This window comes from Nannospalax galili, unplaced genomic scaffold (genome assembly GCF_000622305.1).
Source record: "Nannospalax galili isolate Female #2095 unplaced genomic scaffold, S.galili_v1.0 scaffold229, whole genome shotgun sequence".
Classification (NCBI taxonomy): domain Eukaryota; kingdom Metazoa; phylum Chordata; class Mammalia; order Rodentia; family Spalacidae; genus Nannospalax; species Nannospalax galili.
Genome location: NW_008360328.1, coordinates 1,934,744 through 1,953,179, shown reverse-complemented (window position 1 = coordinate 1,953,179; position 18,436 = coordinate 1,934,744). Strand labels below are relative to the sequence as shown.

Sequence of the window (18,436 nt, the reverse complement as noted above, 5' to 3'; positions counted from 1 at the left end):
CATGTACTATAATCTTGTGCTTTTAGAAAACAAGCTCAGTGTGTGGGGTCACTGAATTCATTTTTCTCATGCACTTGGTACTCTTTGTCCAGCATACAGTACATGTACTACAAATACCTGTTAAGTAAACTCAAGAGCAGAGGAGCAAACAGGCAGTTAGAGACACATCTCTGACAATCTGGACCCATGTACTACATGGTAGCTAATAAATATCCTGCTCATCAATTATATAATGATATTTCATTTATTTCAGATTCTAGATAATACCAATTTAGTATTTTCTAATTCCATTCTGTATCTTGCCTTTCTTTTTACCTGCTTGTTTTCTGCCTCCTTGACAGCCTGATTTACATAATTTAAGATCTGTCGACAGTGATCTGCAGCCTTCTTCACCTTCTCCTTTTCTGGTAGCCATTCTAAATATGTGGAAGAAATTAAAAACAGAAAGTAGAGAAAATGATAAACACACACACACACACACACAATTTTACTCTATTCAAGTGAGTGTCAGAACATATATAATATTGATAACATTTTTATACTATGTTAAAACCTATGGCAACCTATGGCAAAGTCTCAGTTCAGGGAGTCTCTGAAAAGGTGACACTTCTGATTATCATACTTTAAAACATACATTTTGCAGGGCTGGAGAGATGGCAAGTGGTTAAGAGCACTTGAAGCTCTTGCAGAGGACCCGAGTTCAGTTCCCAGCACCCACATGGTAGCTAACAACTGTTCTTAACTCCAGTTCCAGAGGATCTGATGCCCTCTTCTGGCCTCTGCAGGCACTATACGCAGGTGCACATATATGCAGGCAAAACACACAAAATAGTTAAAATCCAATGCTTCATTTATAAAAAGAATACAGAGCAAAGTGTGAGGCTACAGGTTACTTAGGAGACTGAGGCAGGAGGATCACAAGCTTGAGGCCAGCCTCAGCTATATAGTGAGACCTAACTCAAAATAAAAATTTTAAAAAGGGACTGGAGATGTAGATCAGTCATAGAGCACTTGCCTAATATATATAAACCCCTGAGTTCAATCCTCAGTACTGAAAAAAAGAAAGAAAGAAAAAAGAAATCACAATATAGAACCCTAGATTTGAGAATGGTGTTTTATATAATGTATTAAATAAAACTGCACTCCCGGGGTAGGCCTCATTCACTCCGTAAGCTCTACAGCCAGCCTAGTGATGAAACTCAGATTCATTCCATGTTTCAGAGTGAGAAAGTTGGAATTATAATGCATTGGTTTGGCTTCACAAAAATTTGTGCACAGACAAAACATCCTTTAGACCTAGTATTAAAGCTCTTCAAGGCAAATATATTTACTAAAAACAAAAATGGGTGAATTTAGGCTGGGTGTGGTGGCAGGTACCTTTAATCTCAACACTTGCAAGGCAGAGGCAAGTGGCTGTGAGTTTGAGGCCAGCCTGGTTTACATACTGAGGTCTAGGCTAGCCAAAGCCACATAGTGAGTCCCTGTTTTAACAAAAAGTGAATTTTTCCTATACAAGGTCAGATGATAATTACTGTATGTATACTGTGCAGGTCAAATGGCCTCTGTTCCAACTCCTCAACTCTGTTGGTTAGTACAAAAGCACTTGAAAAGTATGCAAAATGATGGGTGTGGCTGTGTTGTACTACAATAGAACTTTATTTATAAAAACAGGCAGTGAGAACCAGGAGTAGTAGAACAAGTCTATAATCCCAAGCACCTAAAAAAGGAAGACAGGAGGATCAGGAGTTCCAGGTTATCCTCAGCTCAGCTATACAGCAAGTTCAAGACCAGCCTGGGCTCCATGAAACCTTGCCTTAAAAAAAATTTTTTTTTTTAAAACAGGAAACAGGCAATGAGTTTACTATAGCCCCTGAGCTACAGTATGCCAAATTCTGTGCCAGAACTACTAATGGAGGATGTTAGATCAAACGGACTGAAAAAACTGAACTGCGTCTTGTTCAAAAATCTTGTCATACTACTGGTAGAAATCCAATTCTGGGCACCAGGATGATGTGAGAGATTACTTGGTTTTGGTTCCTTAAATTTCTAAGTATTCATGTGTCTGTGTGTGAGTATGCAAATGTGTGTGCGGGTGTTCTTTGAGGCCAGATGAGGGCATCAGATCCCTTGGAGCTGGAGCTACAGGTGACTGAGCAGCCAGACATAGGTGCTAGGATCTGAACTCCGGACCTCTGGAAGAGCAGCAAGGGCTCTTAAGTGCTGAGCCATCCTGCCAGTCCCCTATTTTATTTCAATAAGAATTCTGTACCTGTGTATTTGGCAATATTATCCAAAAGAAGTGGGTACTTAGTAAGTCTCTGCATTTGGGTGGGAATGATATCCTTCAGCTGAAGACGACGACACAGGGGATTACTCTCAGCATCCTAAATTAAAGTGAAAGAAGTCAATTCATGATTCTTATTAGGACAGATAACTACATAATACGTACCTGGTATCCACCGTAAGTGCTTATTAAATCAGAGGTCTAGTTATAAAATCAAGATTTAAAAAGAAGAATACAAAGCACTGCCACACCCTACTTCTGCTTCCTCTCTAACCAAATAATGGAACAGAGCCTACATCTCCTAACCAATGGTTTCTGATATCTGTTTAAAGAAGGGCTGACAGCATCTATGATGAACTCTAAGAATTACATTTTTGTATTAAAATAGCTTTAACCTTCTCCTTTCTTGAAAACTTATGAACATTTTCCTGATTTGCACTGCCACCTAATGTTCACTTAACTTATCTGCTATTCCAAGTAGATACAATAGATCACTAGTCTGGATATGTCAGCTCATATATACCAGGTCTGTAAACTTTTCAATAATGTGACAATGCATACTTTAAGCCAGTCTCTCTATTTGAGTCTGCTGTTTTAGCAAAAACCAGCCATAGATAATCTACAAATGAATGAACATGGCTCTGTATAATAAAAATATAAACCTATAAGGTATCCCCCAAGATTCCTACTATCTGGTGTACCTACCCTGTAAAATTCTATCCCCTTGAAGTGTAAATGGGATCTGTTAAGATGAAGGGTTAGTAATCCTATGATTAGTTACCTAAGTTTGAGTTAATCAAAAATGGACGCTGTCCCAGGCGGGTCTGACTTGATCAGAGGTGGCTTTAAATGAAACCTGGATCAAAGGGAAGCATTCCTACTGGCCTAGGGAAAAAAGTCAACTGCCTAGGGGACTACATGAAGAGAAATGGGGGTATCCTCTAGAAGCTGGAACTGGGTCCTAACCAACAACTAGCATGCCAGCAGATACCTCGGTTTTGCATTTACAAGAAAATGAATTCTAGTATCAATGACTGAGTTTAGAAAATGCTCTCCAGCTTCTGGTGAGAACTGCAGCTCTATCCTTCATTTTGATTAAAGTCCAGGGGAAAGAATCCTGCTAGACCATAATCATACTCCTAAACCACAAAACCGTGACATGATAATTTTTAAAAACAAAGCTGTGGCTGCCACTTAACAATGCAGCAATAGAAAATGAGTACATCTTGTCCAAATAAAACTTTACAAAAACAGGAAGCAGACTGAATATAGCCTATAGCTTTAGACTCTTCTTTGTCTAGTGTATAGCCCTATTCTAGTGAGTATAATTGCTGTTACAGCTTCCTAAGCTGGCTATGAACCCGTTCTCCCATCTTAACAATATTTTTTAAATAAGTGAATACAAGCCAGGCGTGGTGACGCATGCCTTTAATCTCAGCACTTGGGAGGCAGAGGCAGGTGGATCTCTGTGAGTTTGAGGCCAGCCTGTTTTTAAAAAAAAAAAAAAAAAAAAAAAAAAATGAATACAGCTAGGCCTGGTGGCACAGGTCTGTGATACCAGCTAGGGATTCAGAGACTAAGCCAGGAGGACCTAAAGTTCAATGCCAGCACAGGCTATAGAGTAATTAAAAGCTAGCCTGGACAACTTAATAAGACCCATCTCAAAACACATAAAAAGAGCTAGGGACCTAGTTCAGTGGCAGACTGCTTGCCTAGATTTTACACACACACACACACACACACACACACACACACACACACACACACACACAAGCTGTATGACTCCTAATTAAAACTGCTATAGTGGGGCTGGAGAGACGGCTCAGCACTTAAGAGCTCTGGCTGCTCTTGCAGAGAACCCGGGTTCGGTTCCCAGCACCCACATGGCAGCTCACAATCATTCATAACTCAAGTTCCAAGGAATCTGACACCCTCTTCTGACCTCCTCAAGCATTGCATGACATGGGTACACTTACATACATGCAGGCAATACACTCATATACATTAAGATAAAAATAAATAAATAAATATTAAAACTGCTATAGCAGTGTGGGCATCTATGTCAAATATTTCGATCTTGATATGTATTTTTTACTTCATCATTTTCAAATAATCTACTTTTTCCAGTTGTTTAAGAGGTTACATAAAGCTTTAAAAATGTTAACATAAATGTAATATTTCTAAATATCAATCTAAGTCAGAATTCCTGAACTTTATTCTATTAATTAAAAACCTGTTTTGTTTTGTTTCCCCCTCACAACTCACTTGTACAAAAGTCTGGAATCGAGAATCCTTTTTCTGACGAGACTTGATCATTTCCAGAGCAAAAGGTTGGTTACTGCAAAATGTAGCAGCAGCGTGTTTCAACTTCTCCTCCCCTGGTCCACTGAACTATGTCAAGAGTACAAGGAAAATAGAATGAGGTACTGAGCTTACACAAGGCCGAGCACAATGAGATAGCTGCAATGCTTTCAACAATGAAATAAGCATACTCGAATGACAAGAGACACAGAACTGCATCTGTACATCTGGAACAATGGTTCTGCATTAAGATGGTCTACCTGGACACATGCAGACCTTTCTGATCTCACGCCAATGTTCTTGTGCTAGTGGCCTACTCTTCTATTATTCTAGGAGGCAAAGTCTTGTATTACTAGCTTTCTTTCCTACTGACTATGAAACACACTATTCATGGGCAGGGTGGAAATAAAGCTAAATTCTTCTGTTTCACCTGTGTAGAAGCTTAGGGGTAGATCCATGAACTTATGAACCTATTTTACCAAAAATTATGCCTCTTCATTTGTAAATTGAAGTTGCAATTTTAAAGTTTATATATGCTATAGCTTTAAGGTTCCCAATGAAATGCCTAATAACTGCATGAGGAGGTGGTCTTTTTTACTTTTATTTTTTTCTTTTCTTTTTGTCTTTTTGGAGACAGGGTCTCCCAGGAACCCTAGCTGGCCTAAAATTTGTTATGTAGACCAGGCTGGCCTCAGTCTCATAGAGATCCATCCACCTGCCTCTGCATCCTGAGATAAAAGGTGTGCACCACCACACCTGGTAGTCATCTATGTTAAAAAAAAAAAATCTATTTATTTTTGTTTTTCTGAGACAAGATCTTACCAGGTAACCCCGGCTGACTTAAAACTCACTATATAGCCCAGGCTGGGCCCAAACTCCCAGTCCCACTGCCTCGGTCTCCTGAGCGCTGGGATTACAGGAGTGTACCATCACAGCTAGCTTTTAATACTCCTTCTGTGTTTGTGAATAACTGCTCTATTTTACAAGGAGGGCTTTCCACTCAATCTTCCACATTCCCCAAAGTCTATACAGGAAGCATTTTGTAAAATATCCTTTAGTGGTATATCTATACATAAGCCATTTTCTTCAAGTAGATCATACACAACAAACATTAAAAAAATAAAAGATTTATTTCTATTTTATCTGTGTGTTTGCTTGCATGCATATATGGGTACTATGTGTGTGCCTGGTGCTCAAGGAGGCCAGAAGAGGGTGTTAAAATCCCCTGATGCTGCTATGTGTGTGCTGGGAACTGAACCAGGGTCCTTTGTAAGAGCAGCCAATGCTCTTAACCCCTGAGCCATCTCTCCAGTCCCACATACAAAGAAAATTTTAATAGGTCAAAGTCTATATTCTAATTAATAGGACAGTGAGGCTGAGGATGTGGTTCAGTGATAGAAAACTTGCTTAGCAGACACAAGGCCCTGAGTTCAATCCCTAGCAGGAGGGAGGGAAGGAGATAAATGTGACTGGCAATATTATTGCTATTATTCTATCAATGTACTACAGAAACAACAAGAAACACCAAGAACAGCTAGGTTTATAAAAGAGAACGATGCTACCAACCCCCAGCAGTTCTACAGCAGTTTTACAAGTACTTTATGCACATACAAGATAATTCTAAGTGACTAACACTGGGAAAAAAATTCTCCAAAACTATTTTTTTTTAATGGCAGGAGACGGGCAAGGTGGCTCAGCAGGTAAAGTGCTTGCTGCACAAGTCTCATGATGCACGTTTGATCTCTGGAACCCACATAAAGATGAAAGGAGACAACTCGATAGAGTTGTCCTCTGACCTCCACATGCGCCATGGTAGGTAGGTGCATGACCTCCCCTACAACAATAATAAATTTAAAAATAATTTATACAGGTGTGGTAGCGTGCATCTTTAATCCCAACACTCAGAAGGCAGAGGCAGGAGGATCTTTGGGATATTCCAGGCCAGCCTGGTCTACATAGCAAGTTCCAGGCCAGTTGAGGCTCCAAGGAAGACCCCTGTCTCAAAAAACTCAAAACCAAAACTACCACCACCAACAACAAAATTAAATGCCAGGAGTGGGAATGAAGGACTAGCTCAGAGCTAGAACATATGCTTACCATGTGCAAAGCCCTGGCCATGAAAAATAAATCAAAAAACTAAAACTAAAAATAGGAAAATAAGAATGAATAGACCAATCTGGGTTTTCCTCAAAATTTTTTATACCATATTGGTTAATACACTTCTTGGGGCTGGGGGTATAGCTCAGTGGTAGAATGCTTCCCTAGCATATGTAAAGCCCTGGGTTCCATCCTCAGCACTGAAAAAACAAACAAGCAAGCAAACAACCACTTTTTTGCATGTTCTAAAAGAAGTGTCTGCGGCCCCATTATGTTCACAGGTCTATTTTACCTTAGATTTAGGCAGTATAACTACGATCAAAGGACCAATTTGACTTCTGTTCTTTACTAATGATCTCACTAGACACTGGTGTTAAATATTTATAAAAGATTCAAATAAATGGATAATGAAAAGTTGATATATATATATGAATGAATATTATTCAGCGCTAAAGAAAAATGACATCAGGTCAGGAGTGGAGGTGCATGCCTTTAATCCAAAAGTAGAAGCAGGCAGATCTCTGAGTTCTAGGTCAACTAGGGCTACATACTGAGACCTTGCCTCACAACAAAAGGGAAAAACAAACAAACAAATAAAAACTACATAACAAAATCCACAGGAAAATGGATGGACTTAGAATGTATACTATTAAGTGAAATCACCCTATCTCAGAAAGAAAAAACAATACACATTCTCCTCATATGTGGATCCTAGCTTATAAGGTCTACATGTATATATGTAAACAAATGTAGGTGGCTGGTATAGTCTAATGCTCAGAGAGGAGAAAAGAAGGGTAATTATTAAAAAGGCATAATAATGAGTTCATCTATATCTATATTGTTTATGTTCTTTGAATGCCCTCTCAAGATATAACACATTTTCAGTGCAAAGGAAGTCCTTAAATGGGCAGTGTCCACATGTGGTTCCATGAGGGACTGTTACCTTAGTGAGAAATTGGAATTTTAAATTATGTTTTTCACTGTTGGATATTTCTGTATGCTGTAATGCTTTGTAACATAAATTTTAAAATGCACAAATGAACCTGCTTAGGAATCAAGGTGCAGTTTCTTAAGTCTGTATGTCTTTCAACTTTTAACCCAAGTTTGGCACAGAAAATTGATGCCATGCTGTCATATTTAAAAACAAAACAAAAAAACCTTTCTGTTTCAAGTTGAACAATGAGCCAAAGCCAACAGAAATGTGCTTGACTTGTGTTTAGAAACAATAATGTGAGAATCAGCCTAAAAGTTCATTAAAATCAAGGTGGGATTGGATTAAGATGTCCTGCTCTGGTTCTGAACCAACTGCTTAAAAAGAGATCTACTGTTAACTTACTGGATTTGGGGTGGTGATCTTACCACCAATAAAATAGTAAGGTTAAGACTGCTCAGTTAAATTTCTAATTTTCAATTGTTTAAAAAGTTGTAATTGTGAAATATAATTGGCATTTCCTAAGTAGTGAATATGATGAAGTAAACTTCTGTAGGCATACCTAAAATGTTCCTCTTCAGCTTCTGTTCAAATTGTGAGCCACAGACATCAGGACTATTCACAGCCTTAGCTGTTATTTTCTTGCAAAGCTTAGATCAGTTATTTTCCTCAGAGTTTACTATGTCTCAGTTTAGGTCCCACAATAACCTATGCTCATCCCTTTTGTCATACTTATCATGGGTTAAAAAAACCAACTGACTGGCTGGGCATGGTGGTACATACCTTTAATCCTAGCACTCTGGAGACAGAGGCAGGCAGATCTCTGAGAGCTCAAGACCAGCCTAGACTGTACAGTGTGAACGAGACAAGACGAGACAAGACGAGATGAGACGAGACACGAGGTGGGATAAGACAAGACAGACAGGACAGGACAGGACAGGACAGGACAGGACAGGACAGGACAGGACAAGACAGGACAAGACAAGACAAAACAGAAACACCACACAGTATTTTCCCACTTAAGTATAAGCTCTACAAAGGCAGGAACTTTGTCTGTTTTGATTGCTACTATATCTCAACACCAGGCAGTCTTGCCCATATATATATATATATATATGGATAGAGTCAGCAGAAAAGACAGAATTTGACAGTTACTATAGCTATTAGATTCTTCCTTTATATTATAAACAAGATTAAGCTACTTTCACTATATTTGCTAGTATGATGGCATTAATGATATGTAATTGTCTACTACTATACAGTACATGTTTAGGATTTGTGCAGAGGTAGCTAATAGCTAAAACTGTGCATCATTTTAATTAGTAAGATCCATTTTACTCTTTATTCCTTTTCAAAAAATTATTTTATTATTTTTATTTTGAGTGTATTTTATTTTATGTGTATAAGTGTATCACCTGCATGTAAGTGCATCCATGTCATGCAATGCCTGCAGAGGCCAGAAGAGGGAGTTGGAGCCCCTGGAACTACCATGTGGGTGCTGGAATCCAACCCAGGTCCTTTGTAAGAGCAACCAGTGCTCTTAACCACTAAGCCTTCTCTCCAGCCCCTACCATCATCTTTATTCCAACAAAGTAAAGCACTTTGTCTGATTGGGTACTTATTAGAACTTTGCTGTTTTTGGCTTTTTTGTTTGTTTTAGTTTTTTGTTTTTGAGACAGGGTCTCCTGATAGCCCCAACTGGTCTGGAACTGGCTAGACAAGGGTGGCCTTGATCTCATAGAGATCTATCTACCTCTGCCTCCCAAGTGCTGGGATTAAAGGAATGTGACACCACACCCACAGTGATTAAAACATAATCAAGAAAATGCACAATATGGACCCGTCTAAGCTTTGCATCAACTCTACAAAATGGATGAGTTTGTAGTTCGGAATCATTTATTACTTATCCTTGAATCTGATTAAGTATAGATATAAAAATATTTAAAAGAAAAGAAAATGTCCTTACCCAGATGAGCAAATCTTCCCCAATATGGTCAATAACAGAGGTCTCATTCCTCTTTCGAACAGCTTTCATTTGCTCATTCAACCCAACTAAAGGGGGGAAAAAAAAGAAAGAAAATTAAGTCCACACTTATTTCACTTATTGTAATCTGAATTACTGGTAGTACAAAGTAGCTTAAGTTTGTTTTTTGGGTTTTTGTTTTTTTAATTTCAGAATAGCACTGCCGCTCTTAATCTACTTAAATATAATCTGGATACAATGCTTATGTATCTATAAATTGTGAGTTCTACTTGAAAAACAGGTCCTAAAGCATTACACATCATTTTAGTAACTAGTGTATTACATGTAGTACAGTTGCATCAAATATGCATTTATCCTCAAAACTATCTGTAATCTCACTCAGAAAGAACGGAGGTGATTCTACTCAGTACTCTCAAAATGTTAATTTCACAGGCAGTGGATAATTAGGCCTGAAGTTATTAATGCATGCTGATGAAGCCTGAAATCAGCCACAAAGTTGTAAAAGGCATTGATTTGGTTGGCAAAGTTATTGATTCCTTTGACCAAGAAAGACTAAAATTTAAGGGTCATAGAGAAATAGTGACTTTGAAGAGAAGAACGTCTTAAAACTATCTACAAAAGTCCAACCAGGGAGAGTCAGAGGTAGAATTTTTCTGTATTTATAAAATGTATTCTAAGCAACAGAATGATTTCTGAAAATTATCTCACCATGAAATTATATATTGCCTATTACTATTTACAAAATACATTTTCATGTATATCACTACCTGAAATATATATTTTTAAACTATATGCAGACTGTAATTGATAGGAAATTTTCAAGGATAATTTTGACTACTCACTAACTTTAGATACAAAGTTCAGTGTTAACACTTTGTGATTATAGGGGGAAAGACTGAGTCAATGGTCCAATCATTTCTTTCTTTATGGGTTCACATGTAATTTCAGGAAAGCTAAGATGGATGTGCTAATAAAATTGTTTGTAATGGTATCATAGAGGTACCCTAAGTCAATAGTCTTTGCTCTATCAGAAATGTAGACACAATGATCAAAGTCAATTTCTCTTACCATGAAGTTGAAGAATATCTTCCAAGTTTGAAAAAATCTTTCGTAGTTCTGAAGGTGACAGAATTCCTTCTCTGGATACTCGTTGATAGAATACTTGGTCAAGAACCTTCAGTGTTCGAACATGAGCTCTTTCAGTGTAGAACAATTCTAGGCAAGGAGAGGGAGGTGTTAATGAAATGTTCTATTCAGATTAATTCTATAGGAGCAAACACAGTCTTTCACTGTAATTAGGTAGCAAATGCATCATGAATAAATTATTTAGCATTTAGAAAGGATGGCACTGTTTCTGAAATCACATTGATTCCATGAAATTCTCCTACATAGTGACTCTGACTCAAATACTGCTATATGAAAAGTGTCATTCAAAACTATTTTATATTTATAGAGCTAGAGAGATAGATGGCTCAGTGGTTAAGAGCACTGGCTTCTCTTGAAGAGGGCCTGGGTTTGGTTCCCAGCACCCACATGGCAGCTAACAACCATCCATAACTCCAATTCCAGGGGATCTAATGCTCTCCTCTGACTTCTGCAGGCATAGCATGACATCAATGTACCTACAAGCAATACATACATATACATAAAATAAAACAAAATAAAATATTCCTTTTGTTTTTGAGACAGGGTCTCCCTGCAGCCCCAGCTGGCCTGGAACTCAATGCAGACCAGGCTGGCCTTGAACTCAGAGATCCACCTGTCCCTGCCTCCCAAGTGCTGGGATTAAGGGTGTGCGCCACTAACCCAGCATAACTAAAATACTCTTAAAACTCTTTGATATTTAACTGGGCGTGGTAGTGCACACCTTTAATCCCAGCACTTGGGAGGCAGAGGCAGGCGGATCTCTGTGAGTTTGAAGCCAGTCTGGTCTCCATAGTGAATCAAGGACAGCTGTTGTTACAGGGAGACCCTGTCTCAAAAAGATCCAAAAAAAAAGAAATCTCTTTTGTATTTAAAGGTTAATTAACAGTTTACCTCCAAACTCACACATCTATTTGCAATATGAACTTATCATAATATAACACTGTAAGCTCCAATAGCATGTATCCTTGAGCCTGCTTCAGAAATAATAGTGCATTTAGTTCTCTGATATTTGTCCACAAAACCCCATTTCTGGAGCCACTATAACTTCATTGTATCTCAATATTGTCAGAGATAGGATATTTTTCAAATCATGTCATAGGGATAGTAAAGGGTATAGAATCCATGTTACATACTTGTTATGTACATGGTAGGATAACTGTGATGGTTAGTTTTAAATGTCAACTTGCCCCCTGGGAAGAGCATCTCAACTGAGTAATTGTCTTTATCAGGTTGGTCTGTGGCATGTCTCGGGGGGACTGTCTTGCTAATGGATGTAGGAAGACCCAGTCCATCATGGGTAGCACTAGTCCCCTGGGCAGGAGGTCCTGAACTATACAGAAGAGGACAAAGCTAGATGAGAGCAAGTAGACAGCACAGGAGTATTCACTTCTCTCTACTCCTATCGATGGGATACGACTAGCTGTTTTGAGTCCCTGCTTCTATTTCCCCTCAATGATGAACTATTATCTGGAATTTTGGTCAGGATATCTGCCATAGCACCAGAAATAAAATTATGACAGTTACTAAAGAATACTACAGCTGAAAGGCAAATCCTAGTTTTGCTCTCATCACCTGGCACCTGTAGCTCAATGAATCTAAGTTCAGCTTACTCTTTACAATCTATGCCTAGAGTATAACCTCAAAGTAAAGTGCCATGGATCTTCAATACCCTGAAGGCTAAATACCCTTTAATCATAAAATCATTTGCAGTGTTTGAGTTAAAGGCTCAATAATAACCCATCTAGTTTGGCTGTACTTTTGTTTAAAACAAAAGGCTATCAGATAATGAAGCAAACCCCATGACTGAGAGGTTTGCTTTATTCTGATAAAACTCAATGTATATGAACAAATTGATTAAACTCACCATTAATCACTTCTTGTCTTTTGATCTCAGAAGGTTTTAGTCCCAGTAACACTTCTCTACTAACAAGCTGCTGCCAGTTGGGTGGATCTGTCTCGAGGTCATTTTCAAATTGCTCATCCTCGCTTTGACTTTCTCCAAAGGCTATGCTGTCAAACCTGATGAAGAAAAAAGATGAATTCTCTTTGAGGACTTCAGGTGGATAAATGGGAGACTATACAAATCTTTTGTGTGTTTATGTGTGTAAATGCCCGTGTGTGTATGGATGCACATTCTTAAATGTGCAGATAATGTGGAGGCCAGAGGTTGTTATCAGATGTCTTTCTTGATTATGTTTTGAGACAGGTCTCTCACTGATCTGAGAGCTCACTATTTCTGCTAGACTGGTTGGCCAGTAAACTCCAGAGATTTTCCTGTCTGTACGTCCCCAGCACTGGGATCACAGGTGTGCACCACTACACCTCACTTTTTACATTGGTGCTGGGAATATGATCTCAGGTCCTCACCCTTGTGGGCAAGTGCTTTATCAACTGAGCCATCTCCCCATCTCTATTAGTCTTAATATTAGTATAAACCGGGAAGAATTCTGCATCTGAATTAGCATAGAGCCTAAAACAATCTCCTCTCTTAAAAACAGTTTATTCATGTTATATATGCCTTAACATCTATCTTTCAAATGATTTGTTTACAAAAGGTTTTCTTCTATACTAACAGGTTTTATACAGGGTCTTTGCCTTTAAAACAAAAAGCTCTACTTACATAAAGCTAGTTAAGATTCACTTACTTTCTAAAGGGCTTTGGTGTTCCGTGTTCTGTCGCCCTAAAACAACAAAGAATAAAGAATCACAGGAAAGCAAAAGGATGGTCAAGAAATACATAACAAAGATACCCCAGTAGTGTTAAACTCCAATGGCTAGATAAACAATTCAGAAATTAACATTAAATAATGAAAGAAAATTTCAGTACCCATTTAATATTTACTACCAACCAAACTTATTTCTTTCAAAAAACTACATAGGAGAAAATGTTGCAAAAGTATAGGAAGTATTTATTTCAAAGAACTTTAAGCACTGCCCAGATCTCTCCAGGTCTCACTGAATTACCTCTCTACTTCACATTCCTCCTCCTGTACTTGATCTAAGGAAGGAGGCGGGAAATCAAAAATGGTATTGGGAGTACGAGGTGTGCTGTCCAGGCAGTCTCCGGGTGCTGGTGTTTCTCCAATTTGTTTTGATCCTGAAAAGACAAAAGCCAGACATTTGAAGAGTGTTAATACTCAATAAAGTCACTGTTTAAAAACAATAAAAACCGAATTAATTCCCAGAACTTCAACCTAATCCACAGTCATATTCTTATTTAAAAAGGCTAGCTAGAACCAAGAACCAAAAGTTTAACACATAAAACTCTTCAATGTACTAAAAGGAAAATCACTTTTAAAGTAGTCTCGTAAAAATCAATGTAAGAGCTGGCAAGATGGCTCAGCAAGTAAAAGTACTTGCCACACAAGCCTAGTGACTCAAGTTTCATCCTTGGAACCTACAATGGAAGGAGAAAGCCAATTTCCAAACATTGTTCTCTAATCTACTCACACCGTGGCATGCAAATGCTCACACAGTCATATACACATACATATGCACACTAATAATAAATAATTTTTATTCTCTCTAAGGCTCAGGGAGCATTGTAGGAAGAGGGAACAGGAATTATGTAAAAGCTGGAAGATAGGGTGAAGGGCTACAAAACACCTTTCCCTAAACTGGATACAACTACTGTAATCATTAACTCATATGAATTGAAGCTATCTGTGTAGTGGCCCACATAAGACCCGCTCTATTAACTATCAGCTGAGGAAGTCGGAGGGGTTCGTGGAACCCCACCCTTTACCTCTGATATTGGCTATCCACAGATTCTCAGAGAGGGAGGAGAATCACTGTCTTCCGTATACCCTCTACTGAGCCTATCAGGCTCCAGCGGATAGCTCCAAATCTATGGTCACGCAAATGACTGTAAGTTAAGCTTGGTGAGTCACAAAACAAAACAACTAGACGTGAATGTGAAAGAGAAAGATTTATGAGGAAGGGGGTCAGTGGAGATAGGGAGGTGGAAGGTGAGAGTGGTCAGTATGCCAGGCATACATATGTGAAATTGTAAAAACATAATTAAAAAATTTAAAAAAACCCACAAAAACCAATGCAAGACAAAGGAACGCCTCAGTTGAGAATAGCTACGATTAGGAACAACCTCCTCCTGCCTCACCCTTTTCATGTTTCTAATCAATAGCTACAGTGGCCCAATTCCATATAACTTCTCTTTTTCTTGATTTCTTTAGGCACTATTTCTATCTTCTCTGAGGACTCTGCTCACTTACACTTCCTGCCTTCATGTTCTGCCTGCTCCCTCCCAATGTTTAATAATTATATTGTCACCAGATGAGCTACTAGGCATTGTCCAACATTTAAGATATTTACATTTTACTCTTCCAAGTAGTTTTTTATTTTGTTTTGAGACAGGGTCTCCCTGTAGCCCCCAGCTGGTCTAGAATCACTATGTAGACCAGGCTGGCCTCAATCTCACAGAGATTTGCCTGTCTCTGCCTGCCTCTGCTGGGATTAAAGCTGTGCACCACTACACCTGGCCACCAAGGAGTATTTCAACTCTCTTCTATAAGTCAGGCTAAGGATTTAGTGCCTAACTGCATTTTTTCTTTAATTTCTCTTATATTTGATCTGTACTCACAATGAAATATCTACTTGCACTCTGCCTAGTACCCAGAAGTCTGAAAGACCCATAAAGCATACATGCATTAGTATGATGAGACATATACAGAACCCACAACACATAACCATAGACATGGGCTGGTTTGAATATTCTCTTTCTTACTGCTCCAATGATGCAGCCCCCTAGGCCATTTGAAATTGAATGCTTCTTATACTGAAGACTTGTACTCAAGCATCTGCTTTAAGATCAGTTCACTCATTTTGTTTCATGTTGGTTTTATTTAAAACAATGTTTTTTCATCGATCTATCATCAATCAAACAAGCACATGCAGAATCAGGGGATAATTTACAGGAGCTGGTTCTCTCCTTCTGCCAAGCGTGTCTGAGGGACTGAACTCAGGTGGTCAAGCTTCATGGCAAACACCTTTAGCTGCTGAGCCATCTTGCCAGCCCTCATTCTGTTTTTGAGATAGGTCGCACTAGGTAGCCTAGGCTGGCCTAGAACTTGTAACTCATGTTCCAAGTTCTGGAATTATATACATGTAGCAACCATGCCCAGCACGGTTCATGTTTCAAACATGACTTACTTCTTGAACAATTCTTTCTTAGTACTCCTAATTTCTTTCTTTTATTGTTGTCAAATGCAAGTCTCAATTTTTTCTCTCCTACCTTATATTTTTTTAAAAAATCCCCTTTTGTTGTGTGTGTAGTGTGTGTGGGTATTTGTGTGTATATATGTAAGAGGCCAAAGATCAATGTAGTGTCTTCCTCGATTGTTCTCCACCTTATTTTTTGAGATAGGGTCTCTCACTGAGCCCAGAGATCATCTATAGTTAGAATGACTGGCCAGGGAGCTCTGAGGAACCCCTTACACCCCCAACCCCATTCCCCCAGGCAATGCAGTTACAGATGGTCCACATGCTTTTGCAAAAGACACTTGACTAAATCTTCTCATCAATCACAAACCCCTCCTCTCATTCCTTATTTCCTTGAGTTCCAATCTGGAGCTGTAGCTCTCTCTGCCCATGATACCACCAACTGCCTTTGATGCTCTCCTGCTGCTGTTCTCTAGATCCCATGACTCTTCTTTCTTAATTTTCTCTCATTTGGCAGACATACAGCCTCAAATAATGTTTAAGGAGGGGGTGTCTGAGTTAAGTTTTAGATTCTTAGCTATTTAAAAATGTCTTTATTCTTCCTATTTCGCAGCTAGTTTAGAATGCACAACTGAAAGCAAAGCCACCTTCTTCCAGACAGCTGAAGGCCCTGCACTTTTGCATTCCATCATCCAGTGTTAGGAGGAAACAAGCAAAACAATGTGATCCTCATTTTCTTTCTCTTAAAACTTTTTAGGATGTCCTCATCATTGAGTGATATTAAGAGTGGTTGGTTCTCAGGGAACCCCTTCTTTGAAAAAAATGTGTTTATTTCAACTTTAGAAAACCTTTTCCTATTTTTTCTACCTCTACTTTATTGACTTTCCCTAAAAGAGACACAGGCTAGATCTCTGTAGTGATTTTCTATATATTCTTTTTCTCTCAAATTCCTATTATTAAAAAACATTTCTTACATAGATTCTAAAATGTTTCCTTTACTTTTAAGGCTTCTTCCGACCTCCCCATGCCCCTTTAAATATCGACAACTGCAGTGGTTTAAGAATATGCTAATAAAATTTTTTGACACTCCTCCTTTAGGAGTAGATCCTAATTCCTCTCTCCTGAAGAATGAGCTGGATTTAGTGACATGCTTCTAAACTGCAGAGGTGATTGTGCACCTGCAGAAATGAAATCACAAAAGACAGTAAAGCTTTCTTCTTATCTCCTCCTTTGGATCACTTTGAGGAAAATTAGCTATGACATCCTGAAACACTCCACCAGCTCTTTGGCAGGGAGCTGAGGCCACCTGAGTGGGCACAGAGTTGGAGGTTTCCTAGTCTCTGAGACTCCAGGTTAGAACCACCCAGCCAAGCTACTTTTAAGTTCTTCACTCACAAGAAGAGGTGTATTTTTATGTTGGGCCATTAAGCTTGGAGTAATTTATCACAAGGCAATTAACAGCAGAATGATTATTTACTATATTTAACAGTTAAGTTTACTTTTGAGATCTTTTTCATAGGATCCTAGTTTTCCTTTCCTTTAATGTTCCCATGTATACTACCTACTTTAGAGACAATTTTTAAAGTCCTTAGCTATTATCAAATGATCTTCCATGTCTATAGTAGCTTTTCTATTTACTTCAAATTCTCTCTTTATGTCACTAGTTAATATACCGGGCATCATCCATTATCTTAGTTCTTGACTCTAATCAGTAAATTTTGTTAACAATGAGTAATGATGTTTATATTTAAGAATAAAAAAACTGCATAGCTAACTTGGCTATTTTTGTTGCTGTGAAGAAATAATTCTATTCCACAATTCAACCTCTTCTCTCTGCTGAGTTCTCATTAACATTTTAAAAAACCTCCAGGGTCTCCTATTTGTAAAAAGTCTTCCTTAAAACTTATCTGGGGGCCAGCAAGATGGCATAGCGGGCAAAAGGGCTTGCTGCCAAGCCTGACGACCTGAATGTGATCCCTGGGACCCACATGGTGGAAGGAGAGAACCAATTCCACCAAGTTGTCATCTGATCTCCATATGTGTGCTGTGGCATGTGCCTACTCTACAACACAAATAAGTAAAATAAATGAAATTTAAAATTTTTAAGTATTAAAACCTATCTGGTGACTGTCCCTTGAGGAGAGCATACCCACCCCTAGAGTATATCTTACTTTCAGTGACTCTTGAGAAGCCACAGCCATGCTTTCACATCCATCATTTAACATCCATGCTTGCCGATGTGATTTTCTGCTGAGCACCTTTCTTTCTTAACCCTCATGCTTATGGCTCTATTAAAACAGCTTTGTTAACATGCCAACTTTGCCTGAATGAAAAACAAAACACCTATCTGCCAATAATTACTAGCCAGTTTACTCATTTCCTCTTACCTTTCTTTCCTGCAACTGGTACAATCTCAATTTTTTACTGTTGTTGTGTTTGTTCATGAGCAGGGCCTTGCTATGCAGCCTATATTGGCCTTGAACTTGCAATCCTTCTGCTTCTGCCTCTTAAGGCCTGT

At 38.6% G+C, this 18,436-nt stretch overlaps 1 protein-coding gene across 1 annotated transcript in view; it reads right to left on the bottom strand.

Annotated features, from left to right (window-relative positions):
* Positions 1–18,436, bottom strand: part of Arhgef12 (Rho guanine nucleotide exchange factor 12) — a gene marked incomplete in the record, with an annotated part of 157,785 nt that overhangs the window by 17,139 nt on the left and 122,210 nt on the right. The window contains 8 exon segments of the mRNA XM_008826048.3: positions 316–416; positions 2,270–2,384; positions 4,550–4,675; positions 9,580–9,665; positions 10,666–10,812; positions 12,608–12,762; positions 13,389–13,424; positions 13,708–13,840. Of these exon segments, the coding sequence (XP_008824270.2) occupies positions 316–416; positions 2,270–2,384; positions 4,550–4,675; positions 9,580–9,665; positions 10,666–10,812; positions 12,608–12,762; positions 13,389–13,424; positions 13,708–13,840 (899 nt within the window).